This window comes from Aulostomus chinensis, chromosome 11, assembly GCF_037954235.1.
Source record: "Aulostomus chinensis isolate RoL2024-O1b breed Wild chromosome 11, RoL_Achi_v1.0, whole genome shotgun sequence".
NCBI classification, from domain to species: domain Eukaryota; kingdom Metazoa; phylum Chordata; class Actinopteri; order Syngnathiformes; family Aulostomidae; genus Aulostomus; species Aulostomus chinensis.
This window is the reverse complement of record NC_141330.1, coordinates 1,804,577-1,822,304: the sequence shown is the minus strand read 5'-3', so window position 1 is coordinate 1,822,304 and position 17,728 is coordinate 1,804,577. Positions and strand designations below refer to the sequence as shown.

The following is a 17,728-nucleotide window of genomic DNA, read 5'->3' as shown; positions in this document are numbered from 1 at the left end:
AATGTCCGGTTAGAACGGAAGTGTCTTATTGTGAAATGTGGGATCGAGAAAAGATGAAACCATCGCAAGCGGAGGAAAGGAGGTTTCTCTCAAACTTAAAAAAGCTGTTTCACAGGTAATCGTTTGATTTAGATCAGCGTTTGTATGTGAAAGTTTAGATTTACCTGCTAGTGTTCACGCGGTTGCGAATTAACATACAAGTCACAATTCTGACCGACCAAAGGAAGCTGACATGCGGAGGGCGGTTAATTTCTGTTAACGTTCATTTTGTCATGTACAATAATGTAATAAAGAATTATTATTATTATTATTATTATAAAATAAGAATAAATTCGTTGGGAAAGAAACCATACAATAGCTTCAGCGTGGCTCGTCGTCTCCTTCATAGACGATCTTCGGCCGCCGGTTCGCGCCAGTAGGAAGGCGCGCGCCTGCTGCTGACGGAAGGCAGGCCGGGACTCTGCGAGCAGGCGGCGGGCTGGGCGGCGGAGGATCTGCGGACCGCCATGGACAGGACGGCCGTCGTGAAAGTTGGAGCCGCGGCCAGTGCCAGCGTCTGCGCTCTGTTCGGCGGCGTGGTTCTGGCCCAGTACATCGTCGCCAAGAAGAAGCGAGCGGGCAAGAAAACCAGAATTATAGAGATGGTGAGTAAAGTCAATACACTCATGATGCGTCAATGCTGCCGCAGGCAGAGAAGGGAAGTGGGGAACTAAAACTTTCAAAATAATAGCGTATGGTCGGCAAGTTCTGATGGTATGTGATAGGAAGATGTTGGGAGAATTGTTGACTGCTACGCCATGTTGCTATTGGTTGTTTTTTTGTTGTTATAAAATAAGTATTGCGAGGTTAATGACCTAAAATTATAATGAACAAGCACTTGTAATACTTGTAATTAATGTTGCATTTGTCATCATAAACATTCAGTGTCTTAAACATCAGATACTAACACAGTCGCTGCTACAAAGAATGATGTAATACAGGAACTGTTGAACAGTGTTTCAAAGGACAGTAATGAGGCAAATAAATCTGTTTATAATGTGTGTACAATGGCAGTAATAGGCTACTACTGAAATGAGTGCTACCCCTACTACTTCTACAGTACTATAGATAATTATAAAAATAACGTTATAATTAAAAGAGAAATGATAATAGTCAAAATTACGCTGCAATAATGTTTGCTACAATGTTATGGTCAGACAGTAAAAGTAATTATCACAGTAATACACTCGTAGTATTAAGAAATAGAATTAAAGGTGCGATGGAATGAATGAGGTTCAGTTTTAGGGATCTCAAAGTTTTTCCTGGTCCTGCAGTTGTGGGGTCTGGGGGGGTCAGAGCTGAGGGGCTTCGACAGAAAAGCTGCAGCTTCAGCTGGGACAAGGGACCAGCTCCTGGCTTACACAGCTTTATTTTGGAGAGTATCAGCGGCTGTTGGTTGCAGGGTGTAGTTGGTGTTTTGACAGCGGTGGAACTCCATGTTCCCTCAATCAGCCGCTGCGTTTAGAGGTCACCAGCTTCTCTCCAACAGGAAGAGCAGCAGCTCTCTGTTTCAGTCTAGAACGTTGTGGCAGCGTCACTGATGGACTCCGGCAGCTCATCCTTCGCCCTGGAAACGCTGCTCGCCATTGTTGTTGTGTGTTGTTGGACAGGCTGCGTGCAGGTTATGCAACATTCAGAGGCACTTACACTCAGGCCAGCTCTGGAACCAGTCTGACAGAAACCAGTCTGACAGGAATCCGGCAGGAAGATGCCCACGCCAGACCAACTGTAGTCCTGGTTTAGCCGTCCAGTGCGGCGCCATGACGTGTCCCATACAAAACTCTTGATATGCATTCAGAAAAGAAATGACGGATTGTCAGGGTCAGTAAACGTGTGTTGAAGGTGAAGAGCATGTGTTGACGAGCACATGGCGTCACACGTTTTCACCTCCTCCTACTGGCTCAACCAGATCATCTAAAAAAGTTGATATTTATGTTATCCATGAAACTGTTGTAAGTGGACGACACGTGGTCAGATCTTCATCAGCATGATGGAGAGCAACAACAGTGTGTGTGTGTGTGTGTGTGTGTGTGTGTTTTCTAGCACCATCTACCAGATGCAGGAAGTGATATTTGCACCACAGTCCAGGCGTTAGCCTGCTCCTTCATGTAAAATCCAAATCTTAGGAGGTTCCCCTCCCTCTCGCTCAACAGTCTCGTGCCTGCTAGCAGCTTTGATGAGGACCAAAGAGCCGACACTTCCCTGTGGTTTGCGCCGTCTGAGCTGCTTCCATGTGGAGAAGGTGTCCTCGCGTGTGGAGTTGTTTCAGTCGGGGTTTTGAGAGTGAACATGGAAGATGTCAGTAGGCGTTGATGGTATAAGCTTTATCTACATGAGTCATGACTGAAGTATTTGGCTCCACCCACAGTACTTGTATGCGCGGTCAACCCTGCAGCCCTCACTTCCATTCAGTCTTTCCTGGTGTAATGTGACGGGTCCCCTTGACCTTTGACGACTTGACGTCCAGCTTGCGTGGTTTGATTTAGGATCTGCAATCCATGACTCAGTTTGTGAAATGGAGGTTGTGAAAGATCAAAGCTGATGAGAGGGAGGCGAGGACAGTCAGAGACATGACGGAAGCGTGTGTGTGGTTGGTTTACAGGTGGATGGTGTCGGTGTCAGCTGCTGGTCTGAGGTGGGTCGGTCTCTGCTGCAGAGGCAGTGGTGCTGGAGCTCAGCAGCCTAAAGCACTGACACAGTTTCCTTCTGCTGTGTGTTTATCATTGTTGGCTCATATGAAAACTTCTGTTTCAGTCCAAACTCAGACTTGTTGGAATCAGCAAATCCTGATCTTTAAGAACCTGGAACCAGCAAATGTTTGACAGTTTGAATGACTGAACTGATTAATTGTCACAACAGGTGATGATTCATGCTCTTTTGTCAAACTTGTGTCTAAGTTTGCTGCCGGTCTGCAGCTCTGTGGTGCAGAGTGAAACCGTGTGCTGAGTTTATGCTGTCCTGCTGTTGCCACTGAGGCTGCGGGACAGAAGCTGGTTTCCCACCGTGAAGACCATCAGCGTGGAAACTTGTGACACCTGTTTTTGATGCTTTGGCAGACGTACAGACATCCGCTCTGAACTCAGGAACCAGAGATCCCACCACTTCTGTCCGGTTGACATTTTACGGGGACACATTTCTCTACTGATGAAGCTTAGCGACACTCAGAACTTGTTGACTTCAGAAATCCACTGAAAAATTGAGCAAATTCCACACAAACAAAAGGGTTTTTGGTGACTTGTTCCCAGCATTCTCCATTTTACTGGGTCACAACAGGACTGGTTGGTGTTAATTTGTTTTTATCAAAATGTCTTTGGTTTCTCAGAGCGTCTAAGAGCTCTGACATGAAAGAATTACCAGAAAAGAAGGACAGAAAAATTCTCAATGGTGATGATAATTACCACGTCTCATTTAGTCCAAAGACATTGTTGCTTTCAAATAAGAAAAGCAGCGGATCTCCATATTTGACCAAAAAAAATCCAAAAAGTCATTGCTACATTTCCAAAAAGTTGTGTTTGATGGACTAAAACTTCTTCAGAACTCAAATGTTAAATTGCTTAAAGATTTGGACCCACGAGCTGTCGGCTGCAGCGAGTCCTCCGTACTTGGTTGAAGGTTGTTAGTGACTTGAGGAGTGTGTGATGTGGACACCAGGCTGCCCAGTGTGTGCTTCCCCCACTTAACCACTGGAGGGCAGAAGAGAGTAATGTTTACGACTGAACTGCTGCGGAAATTCATTCTGCACTTTTATCAGTGTCAGGAACAATTCAAGTCCGTCTTGGAGCCCCAGTTTATTTTTGTTTTATTATTTTTTTTCAATAATATCACAACTTTTAATTCACTCATTATGTATTACTAAAGTGAAGATACAAAGTTGGAGTGTCACATAAATTACACGACAATGTAAAAATGGAAGTGCAGCGAACACGTCGGTGTTCCTGTCCCTAACAGGCATCTAGAGCCAGTCAGCGCAGTGGGACAGTCTCTGCTGTGGAGGAGAACCACGCTGGCGTGTCAGCGAAAATGTAGACAGCGCAGAGCCACCAAGGGAAGGCTTGAAGAGCACTTCCTCCACACTGCTTTATCAATTACAGCAGATGGCTGTCACCATGACAACCAGAGAAGCCAAAAGGAACTGATGGAGGGAGTTGGTGCCTAAGTCAAGGTCAAAAGAGATATGGGACCTGCAAACAAGTTGTACATTAAAGTGATACTTGACCCAAAAGTGTATTTTGCCTTTCAGGTACTTGTAGATAGTTGTCTTGAGCTCACATGGATGTTTTGTTCTCCCTTTATTTCTTCTTTGTGACTTCAGAATGCAGAAAGACCCAACAGCAAAATTGGCCAAAAAATGTCCGCCAACAACATCTCAAGTTCCTAGTTTGTTATTTAGTGTTCAGTTATTTAGTTGGTGTTCAGCTCAAGTCCCAGTTTGTGGATTAGAGAATGAACTGCTGGATAAAGAGCACATGGATGATACTGCACCATGAGCTAAAGCGTACGTAGAGAGACAGTTTAGCTGTTGTTAGCGGTCTGTCTCCATTGGCTACAGGCTAAATATACTGGACATGGCTGGCTTTTTCTGCATTCTGGAGTTACAAAGTAGTAGAGCAGGAAAGAACAAGAGTCTTTGTGAGCTCAACACGTTTATTTGCGAGTACTCGAAAGGCAGAGTACACGAGTGAAGGTGCATCGGAAGAAAGTCTGCCTTCAGCCACCTCTACAGGGCCACCTCCGGGACTGTTCTGAACGCAGACATACGTCCATCAAATCCGTTCTTCCTCAGCTCTTAAACACTGGGGGACGATGCTAGTCCAGCTAATCCTGCTGCAGCCATGGTGTGTTTGTTTGAGAGTGTGTCTGTATGGAAACCACCTCAGTACTTCGCCGCCTCGAGCGGCCCAACGAATGCAGGGTTGAATCATTCCTGTGCTCACTCTGACCCTGCAGGCCAAGGCTCTGGGCCATAGCAGCTCCAAGCAAGCGCTGACCTTTGTTCAGAGCCGCGTGGATCAAGTGGAATGTTGGAGGAATGCAGGGTGGGATCATGTTGGAGCTGTTTGACAGCTGGATGAGGAGCCGGTGACCACGACGACTGTAATTGTCTCTATTTAAGTGTTTTGCACCAACATGCAAAGCTGCGTGTGGTCAGAATTGTCAGTTCTGCTCAGCTCGGCTCGTAACGGTCGAAAATCTTTCCCCTCGTTTCTTCACCTTTTGTTTACACACATATTTAAAAATCCTTTTCTTTATTTCACATGAGCACAGTGGCGCTCGTTCCAAACCTCCGATGATTATCATGGTGATGCATTCTGTTGAACGTCTGGAATACAAGCGTCACGTGACATTTTCCTCGCTCACCTGCTTAGTTTAGGAACCTGTTCTGTCAGACAAGTTTGGCTTTGACTGACATGTTTCACTCCTTCGATTAATGCATCAAGAAAAAGGTTTGAATTTGGTTTGCAGGGAAGCCGTGAGGGGCTTTCTGAGTGAGAAGCTTTTTATAGCTTTATATCGTGATTCAGGCAGCTGGGAGTTCGGAAAGTTCCCTTTTTGGAACGCCTGACCTCCGGCACAGGGACCGAGTGAAACGACAGTGACAGAATGGGTAAAGACGGGTAAATTGCAGCATGTATTTATTAGAAGGACGTACATAAACAATGAAGCAACTTATGCGGAAGGTGATTCATTTCTTATGTTGCCTTGAGCAACGGAGTGAAAGGCTCCATGCTGAAGGAGATACTGGAGTCTCCTGTTGCACTGCTGGGACAGATACACATCTCGTGTTCATGACCCCAAACATGAGCTTGACCAGCGTTACATAACTGCTGAAAAGAGCAGAACCTCGCGCTGTCACATTTTTAGAAGCCCTTCAGTATCTTGTTTACGTTCTAATATCTGAATTTTCTGACGACTTCAAAGAAAGCAGAACCTTTTTTGGAAATTCACCTCAGATGATAGCTATTCTACTCAGCTCAGATCAGATCAGTCTCATGACAAGACCTGATGTCGCCGCTTCACGCTAACATCCTGCATATGTCACATGCTAGGTTGCTGAAATGCAACAATTTGAAATCAAATACAGGCAAACATTGTGTTCCCTCAGGTGGCTGCGTGTGTTCTGTAAAACGTCCTCACGAGTTGCTTATGCATGCAATAATGAGGAGAGCACATGCAGTTTGACCCAAAGCAACAGTTTGAAGGCAAAAGGGTTCATTAAGTGTTTGAATTCACATAAAATGACGTTCCTTCTCTTTTGGTTTGAATGTGTCATGAGAACATGTTCAGGGAACATGAGAACATGTTCAGAACTGTACCAGAACAGTGTTAGAACCCAGGAGACCGCCTTTGGACTCAATAAAAGCTCTTCTTGTCTGAGATCCAACGACCGGCAGAGTCATGTCTGTGGGCCCGGGGCTCATCGGGGACGTGTTCTGTTGTGGCGAGGTGTAATCTGAGAGCATCAACCTCGTTTCGGGGCGTCCCGGTATGTGAGATGTTTGAGGTGGGCCTAGGAGGGACAGTTGTCTCAGGTTCCAGGCTGTGCCATCGCACAGCAGCAGCAGCGGAGGACAGCAGGGAGAAAAGGAGAGCAGCGTCAGTCCACAGGGTTCCAACTGTCCTCAGCAGTCTGATCTCAGATGTGACTGCTGATCTTTAGCGGATGAATCACGAAGTAACGCCATTGTGCGCCCGTGTATTGATCGTGTATCCCAGTATATTGCAGGGTCAATATTTTGTCTCACTCCTGATTTAGAGCGGTCCGTCAGTAACAGGGTTCTCTGGAGATCTGGTTCCTCCATGTTGATACTCGGACTCAAGTGTTCTCCAAACAGCTGATTTGGTTTCCTCTCTTCCTCTCATTCTTCACAAAATGAGAGGAAGATTATTTGATCTTGTGCTCATTTGTGGGGTCACAAGCTTCACCGTGATGTGATCGATCTAACATGGATTCTTTTAGCAAAGAATCTGCAGCTGCTGTGATACCGTCTGATGAACGTCTGTCCGTGCACAGTCGCCTGGATCGCCTCTGTGCCCGTAAACAGCAGGGCTGTGTAGGTCAAATTAGTATTTTTGTGGTTGGTGACACATCAGCAGACGGAAGAAACCAGCTCATATCAGGGAGTCACTGAAGACGGAGGCAGAAACACCCGACCAGTGAAAGGGTTTTGATGTTCGAGTTGATTTGAGAGGAGTTTCTGTTTGTACTTCTACACATGAAGTCGTTCAAAAAATCAACCAAAAGATGATTTTCAGTTTTTAGTTTTAGTAGTTTTCATGCTCCTGAGATGAACACAACAAAATGATGTTGAACCTGACTGCTGAAAGAGTGTGTGTGTGTTTGTGTGTGTGGGTGCCTGTGTGTTACTATTGTGAAACTACACATTGCCCGATACTCTCATCCCTTGACCTTTGTGACCTTTCAGGGGGTTAAAATATATGTGCTCAACAGCAGTGGAGCGTGGCCAATCCTCCAGTCGATTTGAACGGTTTCTGTTTCAGGAGGTCAAAGGTCACCGGTGACACTTGTACACCACTGGCCCCATTCCAATACTATTTATACTGGACTGAGTGTGTGTGTTTGAGTGTGTTGACATAGGTCAGCTGAAACTGTCAACTGTGTGTGTGTGTGTGTGTGTGTGTGTGTGTGTGTGTGTGTGTGTGTGTGTGTGTCTGTGAGTGTCCTGCTCTATGGGGGAGGGTTATGTTGTCTAATCTATTTTGGGCGACGCCCCCATCATTCTGGCTGTTGCTGCAGATATAAAAGCCTGCAAGAGCCTCACAATCTTTTCTTCACTCTTGTTTCGAGCTGAGCCAGCAGACCAGAGGTAAGAGAGAGTGTGTGTGTGTGTGTGTGTGTGTGTGTGTGTGTGTATTGATGATGTCTTTTTTGAGTCGACGCTGTCACACATTCCCTCCTCCTACATCCTCTTGGGTGATTCAGGTGCTTTGTTCCTCGCGTGCTGTAACTCAGAACTCCTCCAAACTTCTTCTGGCAGTTCTGTTTTTTGCAACCAAAGTCATTTCTGTTCAGTTGTGTAAATACCTTAACAGATGGAACCGCAATGAGTGCAGTCTTGAAACGTGTTTTCAGGTCAATTGTTTTTGCAAAGGGAAGAGCAGACTAGATGAGCTAAGTTTACTATTAATAATTAATAACATACAGTTTCTGTCACCATTTAACTTAAGTAGTTGCTTCTTAATTCAAAACATTAAAAAAGAAATAGGTTGTTTTCCCTGGGAAGGAGAGCGTTTCTTTGTTCTCTGAAGAGGGAACTCTGTAAGCTCAAGTAAAGGAATGTTTGTGTTTGCATGTGGTTTATCAGTCACAAATAAAGGGTTTATTTTGAATGTGTTCTTGATGTCGTGTTCCTGTTGCCATCGGAGCGATTTACGAGGTGCCAAGAATCTACATTACATAAGCGTCGGGGGGAAGGGGGTGTTTGTTGAGTGAGGAGGTGATCGTATGTTCTAGGTTAACCGTTGTTTGCTTTTGATCTCATACGTTTCAATAAGCTCCCTTTCAGTTAATGAACTCCTTTTGTGTCCTGTTATTTCTGATTAACTGTTCTTTCTACTTTCTAACTACTCTTCTAACAAGAGTCCCACAACGTAAACAACTAGTTTACGTACCCAAATCTTCCACTCAAGCTATTTTGTCAACGGTGCACAACTAAATTAACATCCTCTTTTTATTCCTTAAATATTGGGTGTAACTGGAGCTCCGCTGTTGCTCTCCATGCCAACGCGCCTGCAGGCAGCTGTCACACAGAAGCCAGAACTGGTTCACTGCTGCAGGTTTCCTCTGTCTGTGGATCCAACAAGGCCCTAAGAAATATTTCCATGTAAGCACCTCCCTGTAATCCAGAAGCAGAGGAACGGTTGTTGTCTCATTCACTTCACCTTCTGATGTATTTGCTTCAAGTAAGTTTTACATCTGGTGTCTGAAAATGAAAACGTGCCCTTTATTAAGTGGTACAGAGAAACATCTGCGCTCAAGAAGAGACAAATCAAATCTACAGAACAAAGTCTCCTCAAAAATGTAAAGATGGTGAGCAGATGGAAACTTGTCGTTGTCGTGCAGTCACACAAGACGTGAATCGACACGGGCGGCGTGCCAGCAAGCCCTGATAAGCTGCCGTTAATCAAACGTGCCTCAGGCTCCTCCCGAATGATGAACGCCAACCTTTTTTATTCCATTTTGCAGCATCAAGGCAGAAGTGATGCTGCTCACATGAAACTGCAGGAAATGCAAAGAGAGAGCCTGACAGGCCAAAGTCCCCTCCCTCGTAACTCCAATCCCTGTAGTGTGTGGGGCTGCGTGTGTGTTCATTCAGCTTGTTATTCAGCGCAGACGGATTCCAAACATTCATCCCCCTAAACCCCCTCCAGCGGTGTGTGGTTCATCCAGGAACTCTGTTCCAGGCTTAGCAGTGCTAAGCTAATGTTAGCCTATGAAGGAACTACACCAGGGTCACATGACTTCATCACATGATGTTCGTCGTAAATCCCAAACAAAAACAGCGAGCTCTGTGCTGTCTCAAGAGTCAGGACTTTTTCGTTGTGTATTCAGGGGCAGGCAGCTAGCAGGTCAAGGCCTACGATTTGAGACCGAAATGAAATCACACTGAAACCATGCAGCAAGGCTGGTGCACCTTTAACACAGCTTCCCACTTGTGTCATACCACCATGCAGATGTTGTGTCCTGAGTATAGAAGTTGTTCATACACACCTCTTTATCACACACCTCCTCCTCCTCCTCATACGTCTTCATACCAGGCCGTGACCTCCCATCGTGCTCACTGTTCATCGTGAAGTTTAAAGCTGAACCATCTGGTCAGAACGGAACCGTAGCGACGATTTTAGTCTTTATCTACTCGCTAATTCCACCAAAGAAAATTGAAAATATCCATCTAACAGCCTCTCTGTTCCTGCAGATGCCTCAGTTTGAGAAGACGACGGTCCACATGAGGGACCCGGAGAGGGTGGAACAGATCATCTGTGGCCTCATTAAGGGAGGAGCCTCCAAGCTTCAGGTAGGACATGAACCCTGACTACTGGAGCCAGTGTTGATGAAAGGGCACCCCCTGGTGGCGGTGGAAGCTCACATCTTCTATAGTCTACCAGCGGACCGCTTCAAGTTGCTTTCACAGACTTACAGCCTGTTTGGAGTTTTTCTGGCAAATTGGGTTTGAAATGGAGGACAGGTTTCTTCTTTCCACTTCTTTTCTCTCTGACCAGGAAACCATTTTCTTCTGCAGGTCATCACAGACTTTGACATGACGTTAAGCAAGTTTGCTGTCAACGGGAAACGCTGTCCAACATGTCACAGTAGGTACACTGAGAACACAAGTGGGACGTCCTGCCTCGCCCCATGCTGGGGCACCTGGCTTTTAGATTTAGGGGTCCTGGTCATGATCCGTACCACCTCTGAGAGCTTCATACCTGTAGTTCATAGTGAAATGCATGGCCTCATCAGAGTTGATCAGCACACGCTCAGAGTCACATGCTTCTAAAAACAGGTCTCAGACCGTCTAACAAGAACGCTCTTGATTTGACACATCCAGAAAAATACCGCTAATAGACGAACGTGACTGACCTGTTCGCTGTAATATGACTCATCTTTCTGACAAATTTCAGCGACATTTATATGACATGAAATTTATCATGACATCTTCCTATCAAGACCAGGTTAATCCAGACTCTAGATTGACCGTAGGTGTGGCTGGGAGAGCCAATGGTTGTCTGTCTCTATGTGTTGGCCCTGCCATGGACTGGTGACCTGTCCAGGGGGAAGGCTGCTGGGATAGGCTCCACCCCCACCACCCTCAACAGGAGAAGAGGGGGAACATGGATGGAGGGAGGGATGGAGGGATGATGGATGGAGGGATATTCCCATCAATAAATCAGCTCCTCCCTGTTCTATATACTAGGAGGACAGTAGTTCAATAAGATGACCTAAACAAGCTGTAACTATAGCAACTGAGTGACCTGGCGATGAGGCTGTAAGGCGAATGACCTTTTAACAGCAAAGCTCCATTCATCATGTCCCGCCTGCCGTCTCGAGTCCGTCATCCTCAGTCGTTCTCCTCTGCAGACATCATCGATAACTGCAAGCTGGTGACGGAGGAGTGCAGGCAGAAGCTGCTGCAGCTGAAGAACAAGTACTACCCCATCGAGATCGACCCCCATCTCACCATGGAGGAGAAGTACCCCTTCATGGTGGAGTGGTAAGGAGGACCATTCCTCACACGAGAGTCGAGTCACACACGGTGCATTAAAGGGTGTGTTTGTGTGTGTGTGTTTGCAGGTACTTCAAGTCTCACACGCTACTTGTGGAGCAGCGCCTAGAGAAGGAAAAGCTGCCTGAGGTGGTGCGAGAGTCTGATGCTGCTCTCAGGTATGGGCTCCTCTGTTGCATTCTGGGTATTTAGCTGACGTAGCGAGCGGCCTGGGGCTCAGCGAGTTGGACCTTTAGCACTGTTCAGTACTCACAGGTTTATGAGACAGAGAGGCAAAAATCCGTTGTTGGGTCGGTAAATGCTCTGGACAACTGAGCTGAGTTTACTGTTTGACTCCACTGCTGGATTTGTCTTCCTGCGCTGAAATGACAGTTACTAGCTGTTGATGGGGGGTGGAGACCTGAGCTGGCGTGCTAGTATGAATCTCAGGGCTTGGTTTGTAGTTGTGTGCTGGGTCTGTGCTGTGTCCCGGTGGCGCCCTGATCAACCTGTCTGGGTCTGCTGGGTTCCAGGGACGGCTTCGAGCAGTTCTTTGACCGTCTGCAGCAGCACAGCGTGCCGGTCTTCATCTTCTCTGCTGGTCTGGGTGACGTTCTGGAGGAAATCATCCGCCAGGCTGGTGTCTACCACCCCAACGTCAAAGTCGTCTCCAACTTCATGGAGTTTGACGACAACGTGAGTTTTCTGTTGGTGTTGTGAAGCATTTCCTGGTTTCTTAGTGTTGCAGTACGAAGGGTTTGTGTGGTGGCTCTTACAGGGAGTCCTGAAGGGCTTCAAAGGGGAACTCATCCACGTTTTCAACAAACACGATGGCGCCCTCCGGAATACAGAGTACTTCAAACAGTTGAAGGAATACTGCAACATCATACTGATGGGTGACTCGCTGGGGGACCTCAGCATGGCCGACGGAGCGCCCAACGTGGAGAACATCCTCAAGATCGGCTTCCTCAATGACAAGGTTCCGCCCACACACAGACACAGATCCTAGAAGATGAAGGAAACGTCCCTGGACGTTCACCTTCACTGAAAAACACGCAGGAAGCGTCCTAGAATGAGTTAAATCGTTTATTCACGCATCTGTAGACGAGCGGTCGAGGCAACACTTTCACATTGTTGATACTTGATAGATTTGTCCAGTTGGACCAAACCAGCGTTGATAATTCCGACCAGTCACTCAGGACAAGCTTGTAAACGTCCTCTGCTGGTGTCTCCCTGCAGGTGGAGGAGCGGCTGGACAAATATCTGGACTCTTACGACATCGTCCTGGTGAAGGACGAGACTCTGGAAGTGCCTAACGCCATCCTACAGAAGGTCCTATAACTCCGCCCCCAGTTCCCACTCGCCGCCAGTCAGACCCTGGACTCTTGAGCCCATGTCTGACCCTGTGACCCTGCACCCCCCCCCCCCCCCCCACAGGCCTTTTTAAAAGACGTTTCCTCAACGAGGTGTTTTAGAAGTCCGCGCAGCAGCAGTCTGGTGTTTGTGTCTGTTCAAATGATGTTTGACGTTCCCTCCCTCACTCATTTCATCAAAGGAGTGAGCAGAACTCTCACTCCTTTGACACACTCCTGTCACTGTTTCTATCAGGGGACTGTGGTCGGATGTGTCCACTGTAATGCAGCCCCCCTCCACGGAACCAGCCCAGCACGCCTGTCAGCTCCCCCTCCTTCAAGGCTAAACTGAGTCGGACTCAAACCAGATTTGGAGGAAGCTGATTTCAGGGGTAACTCACGTGAGAAGGACCTCGAAAAATACTATTCCAAATAAAACTAGAAGAAGACCTCTGAGAGAACGTCCACGAGGGTCCATGTCAGTGGAGACGGCGTTTTACTGCGATGTTGAACAGGTTCACACAAATATAGTTGGTTCTGCATGATGCGTCCCTCCACCGAGTTACATAGGAGTTGTAGTTTTTGTCCCTGGTGATGAAAATTCAGAAGTATCTATGGAGAACCACAGCAATATTTATTCATCCGATGTTAAGTCAGGAAAGTCTGGTTTCCAGCTGAAACACTGAAACTCGAGCCTTGAGACACGAGGTCTCATCTCCCAGGAAGTTGCTGCCACGGTATTCAGGAGTCCGAGTCCAAACAGAACCCAGCGGATCAGAGGAAACACACTTTAAATTCTGTCGATGGGAGAAGATCGGCCCCCCATGTCTTTGCAGGGGGGGCAGTCTTTGGGTTCACGTGCTGTTTTGGCATCATATCCTCAGAATTTGAAGCACTTTATTCCGCAGCTGAAACTTCTGTTTTTTTCTACATTTCTGACTCAAGGCTAAAACCAGGAAATCAGTGCGTCATGTGACCTCAAACGAAAAAAACCCCGAAGCCAAAGCAGCTGATGCCTTCCCTCTCATGTAGAATGTGCAGGTGGAATGACGTCACTTCATTGTTCTTGGCATCAGCAAACAAAGTGCTGCTCATTTGAAGCCGCTGTGAACAAACACGTCAATGAACTCCTTTTGTTTGGTGGCTACACTGGAGCGCTCCCAGGAAAATATTCATCTTGGTTTATCGCGAGGTGCAACGCGTCTCAACCTGTCGAATGTTTTCTTTTTTGTTTCCAAATGTGCTGCTATCACCTGCATGTTGCCTTCCCATCGTTTTATGTTCAGAAAGAAATCTATATATAAAAATACATGATACATATACATACATACACAAATCTCAGTAGTAGGGGGGTAATGTTTCATTGTATATGTGGATATTATATGGACGTATATGTTTTCCTGCGTTTGGAAGTATTTCCATAAGTCGACCGGTGTGTTACATTTTTATAAACTTTTTTCTCTTTGGTGTGAATTGAAAATGCAATAAAAGTGTAATTTTGTGAGGCAGTGTGTGGATCAAAGTGATATGTAAAGATAAGAGTGCACGACACCTTAGTTAAAAAAAATACACGCGCGCACACTGGCACCCCAAGTCCGACTACTAAATCAGGAAGCAGTACCACAGATGACCTGTAGGCGGCATAAGATCACTTGAAGACGTGTTTACCAAGTGAAGACCCAAGCAACGTGGCATGTTCGGTTTTTTGTGAGTTGTATTACACTATGGAACGTGGCTCGTTGGTCTAGGGGTATGATTCTCGCTTAGGGTGCGAGAGGTCCCGGGTTCAAATCCCGGACGAGCCCATCATTTTCCCCCAAATTTAAATCTCATCCCTCTAAAATAAGACAAGACTGGCTGCAAGTCAGTAAAGTCTAACTAATAACCCCTGGACAAGTACTGTTAGTTCTTAGTGCGAGCCAAAACCTGAACCCAACCTGACAGACAAGTAAAAATACTACGAATACTCAATAAAACTCATTAAACAACAACTGGGCAGATCCTCATACGTGTCGCAGTTTTGCACAAAGGTATTTTATCTCCATTGTGTGTCGGTAAAGTATGACAATCATAAATTCATGTGTGGTTTAAATGCTCAGGTTGCTACCAGGAATTCTGCAGTTTTGTCCACTGCAATGCTATTAGAAGCCTGTAGGTGGCAGCAACTTACCGGAAAACCTGAACTTGGATTTTGACAACCATGAGACAATTTGAAAATCAGGACAACGTGGCATGAACACAAATTAGAGGATTGCAACTGCACTACTTGGTGTATGTGGCTCGTTGGTCTAGGGGTATGATTCTCGCTTAGGGTGCGAGAGGTCCCGGGTTCAAATCCCGGACGAGCCCTTACACACTTTTTCGGACCATAGATCTCATGTTTGATGTAGGGGTATAAGGTAAGGTTTCATGCTATATTTTCTAAGCTAATCAAACGAATTGTTTTCCACATCTCATTCATGTAACTGCAGCTGACAAGGCTTCACAAATGAAGTAATAACAGTGAAAAAAAACAAAACAAAAAAGCACTGCATATTTATGCAGTAAAAAGGGAGAAAACCAGGTAAAATACTTGGCAGCTTTAGTAACAGAGATCAGAGTGACAGAAAACATTATTTGACAAGATAAAATAGATCAAAAAGAAAAAAAACAATGTCAATTAATTACATTTAACTTACAATTAATAAAAGCAAGGATAGTAATAAACATACATGAAGTACCTTCAGGCTCAGGCCCTAATAATTGCAGTGAAATAAAGGCAAAGAAAATTAACGAGGATGAAAAACTGTAAACTGGTGTCCTCCTGGTGGAATGCCCCCCATCCCTAAATCAAATAAATAAAGGGGTGAAAAAGAAATTGTTTATCAAAATTATGTGATGAATTAAAATGAATCAAAATGAGTCAGTCAGGAAAAATGGGCTACAAACGCGTTTAATCCATAATTATTGTGACTGGTGGTTCTCAAATGCTTCCATTTTGCCGCGGGAATTAGTATTTCAGGCAGCGAGGCTTAATCGCTTCCACACTCAATTTCCCGCCAGCACTCCTGTTTCCGTTCATGCGCACTGACCCCTAGCTTCTTCGTTTAGCGTCAGTGCCATGACAACAGAGCGATGGCTTCAAGCGAGGGGGTTAGAAATGTGATTTGAACGGGAACCAGGAGTCAGACAGCCGGGATTAACGGACGCGCTCGTGAACCAAAACGGTGAGACGAACTCTGGAACAGAATTAAATGTTTTGTTCGTGACTAAACAGCTCGCGAGTCGCGAGTTGACCAGCTAGCCGCTGACCAGGTAACTTGTAGAGCTAGCTAATTAGCTGGCTAGGCTAAAGTTAATTTAGCCGTTCGGCTGCGAGGTAACTTACCTGTGCAGGTGCTTACCACCCGTTAGCGCCTTTGTAATGGGTTTCTATTTAACGGGTTTATTGTTTTTAAGGTTCAGACACGGGACTTTTACGTAAATCTCCAGTCAATAAGGCACTAAACAATTACCCCTCAGCTGTCTAGTGGTGTCGCCCACTACCCCGCTGCGGTAGTTACCCACCAACTAGTACAGCCAGGACGGAGGAAATTAATTAAGAAAAAAAAAGAAGGATAGGGAAAGTGATCCCCAGACAAAAGACATTTTAACAGCACAAATGTTCTCTTTTTTGCCGGGTTTTATTTAGTTTTGTCCCCTCACCTCAAAGGGAAAATGTTTGAGCGCCCCTGCGCTGAGGGAGTGACCTGCTGACCCTTCTTCAGTGTCGAGTCAGGAAGTAAATACGTCTTGCAATGATATTGAAGAAGCTAATTGCAGTTTACTCTGCCATTAAGTTGAAATGCGTTTGTATTAGCAGGGAGAGATGGACAGATGTCCCTGTCACTCCTCCACAGGACAGGACTCTGTCCATGGTAGCGTCCACCATCAGTGAGGGAGCGAGATGACACTGAGCTGTGAGTACCAGCAAGGTGCAGGAAGTGCTATCTTGAGTCCATTTATGGCAAAGGTTTATCAAAGGGTTTTCTGTTAAAATTCCGTTGTAAATCAAATATTGCGACACGGCAGGGAAGTCTTGCTCACACGACATCTTCTACTGATTGAATAATGTAAAAAAAAAACCAACATTTTTCCTGTATGAAACCGAGCAGCCTTAGCTGAAACGAATGTTACTGTATCTTAGGAAGAAGCTCCTGTGAGCGGTGAACATGTCTGGCGTTTCTGTTTGTTTGATACATTTGAAGTGTGTCGTCGTTAGGAGCTGTAATAAAGGCTGCCTGCCATGCTCGTCATCTCGCACGGTGCAATCAGGAGGCGTGATGTGTCTTTAAGTGCAGTGCACCAGAGACAGGAGGGATTCTTTCTCGTTGGATTAGCTGCCAGTTCCACCTGCTCAGCACTTAGCAAGTAGAAAAGCTTCTACCCCCCCTCACAATCCTAGCGGGAGGGTCATGTGACTGGCTTCTGATCTGCTATTGGCTGCAGGTGTCATTTCTTGTACAGCGCTCAGGGAGTCTCCTGGGTGAGCAGGTCGGCTTCAAGCTGCAAGCTACTGAACTGAAGGTGTGATAAAGATGATGATGGTTGTGGGGGGGGGGGGGGTCCATCTTTTATAGTTTACACGTTTATGTTTTCTCTCATAAACTAAGAGATTTCATTTTTAAAACTTTTAAACCCAAATTAAGTTTTCATTATTATTTACCTATTATTCATTTAGTTGATATATTTTTTAATTTTAAATCAAGCACACTGTAGTGCAAGTTCAGAATTAAGTGTATAATAAAGTGTGTCATTCGATATTAAGTTGTATTTCATCAGATGTAGAAAAAAACAATAACAGACCAACAAAAAGAAAGAAAATTGCATCATATATTGATCATCAAATGTCAACGCCAGCGACGGCGATGGTAAACCCCACGTTGCTTACCTTCTAATTCTAATACTGGGGAAAAGTTCAAGTATTCATATTATTCCTTTATTTGTTATGTTCATCTTGTTTTGGTAAAGGAGTTGATGCTTTGCCCTTCATAGCTGCCAGAGACTGCTCATTCAAATATCAGACATGATCAAGTAGAGGTAATAACACATGCTGATGTTGAACAATTCAGAGTGATTTCAGATTGGTTGATTTGACTG

The 17,728-nt window shown here is 45.5% G+C and overlaps 2 protein-coding genes and 2 non-coding genes across 7 annotated transcripts in view; all 4 read left to right on the top strand.

The window, feature by feature from the left end:
* Positions 1-4: 4 nt before the first annotated feature.
* Positions 5-14,114, top strand: nt5c3a (5'-nucleotidase, cytosolic IIIA). 2 transcript variants are annotated; one of them, XM_086217641.1, is made up of 9 exons: positions 5-115; positions 389-644; positions 9,975-10,073; positions 10,299-10,368; positions 11,135-11,267; positions 11,348-11,437; positions 11,792-11,954; positions 12,037-12,237; positions 12,498-14,114. In XM_086217641.1, exons 2-9 carry the CDS (start codon positions 507-509, stop codon positions 12,597-12,599), a joined length of 996 nt encoding a protein of 331 aa, XP_086073767.1. In that variant the 5' UTR covers positions 5-115; positions 389-506; the 3' UTR covers positions 12,600-14,114. The 2 variants fall into 2 exon arrangements, with proteins under 2 accessions (XP_086073767.1, XP_086073768.1); XM_086217642.1 differs by lacking the exons at positions 5-115; positions 389-644 and adding an exon at positions 7,821-7,865.
* Positions 14,115-14,343: 229 nt separating this feature from the next.
* Positions 14,344-14,415, top strand: trnap-agg (transfer RNA proline (anticodon AGG)). The gene has a single exon. It is a non-coding gene; the product is annotated as a tRNA-Pro (tRNA).
* Positions 14,416-14,887: 472 nt separating this feature from the next.
* trnap-agg (transfer RNA proline (anticodon AGG)) lies at positions 14,888-14,959 on the top strand. The gene has a single exon. It is a non-coding gene; the product is annotated as a tRNA-Pro (tRNA).
* Positions 14,960-15,657: 698 nt separating this feature from the next.
* The window catches only part of bbs9 (Bardet-Biedl syndrome 9), a 154,521-nt gene continuing 152,450 nt past the window's right edge, over positions 15,658-17,728 (top strand). For 2 of the 3 annotated variants that reach the window (XM_086217640.1, XM_086217638.1), the window contains exon 1: positions 15,658-15,816. The gene's annotated coding sequence lies outside the window, so the exon portion shown is untranslated. Of the gene's footprint in view, positions 15,817-16,448; positions 16,549-17,728 lie in introns of all 3 variants that reach the window. The other variant, XM_086217639.1, reaches the window with a different exon arrangement.

What these genes read in the sequence shown, in the direction of transcription:
- nt5c3a (XM_086217641.1), top strand. Translation starts at nt 507, where the DNA reads ATGGACAGGACGGCCGTCGTGAAAGTTGGAGCCGCGGCCAGTGCCAGC. An exon ending in ACGCTGTCCAACATGTCACA is followed by an intron (nt 10,369 to 11,134) that starts GTAGGTACACTG and finishes TCTCCTCTGCAG; the next exon opens with ACATCATCGATAACTGCAAG. An exon ending in GAGTCTGATGCTGCTCTCAG is followed by an intron (nt 11,438 to 11,791) that starts GTATGGGCTCCT and finishes GCTGGGTTCCAG; the next exon opens with GGACGGCTTCGAGCAGTTCT.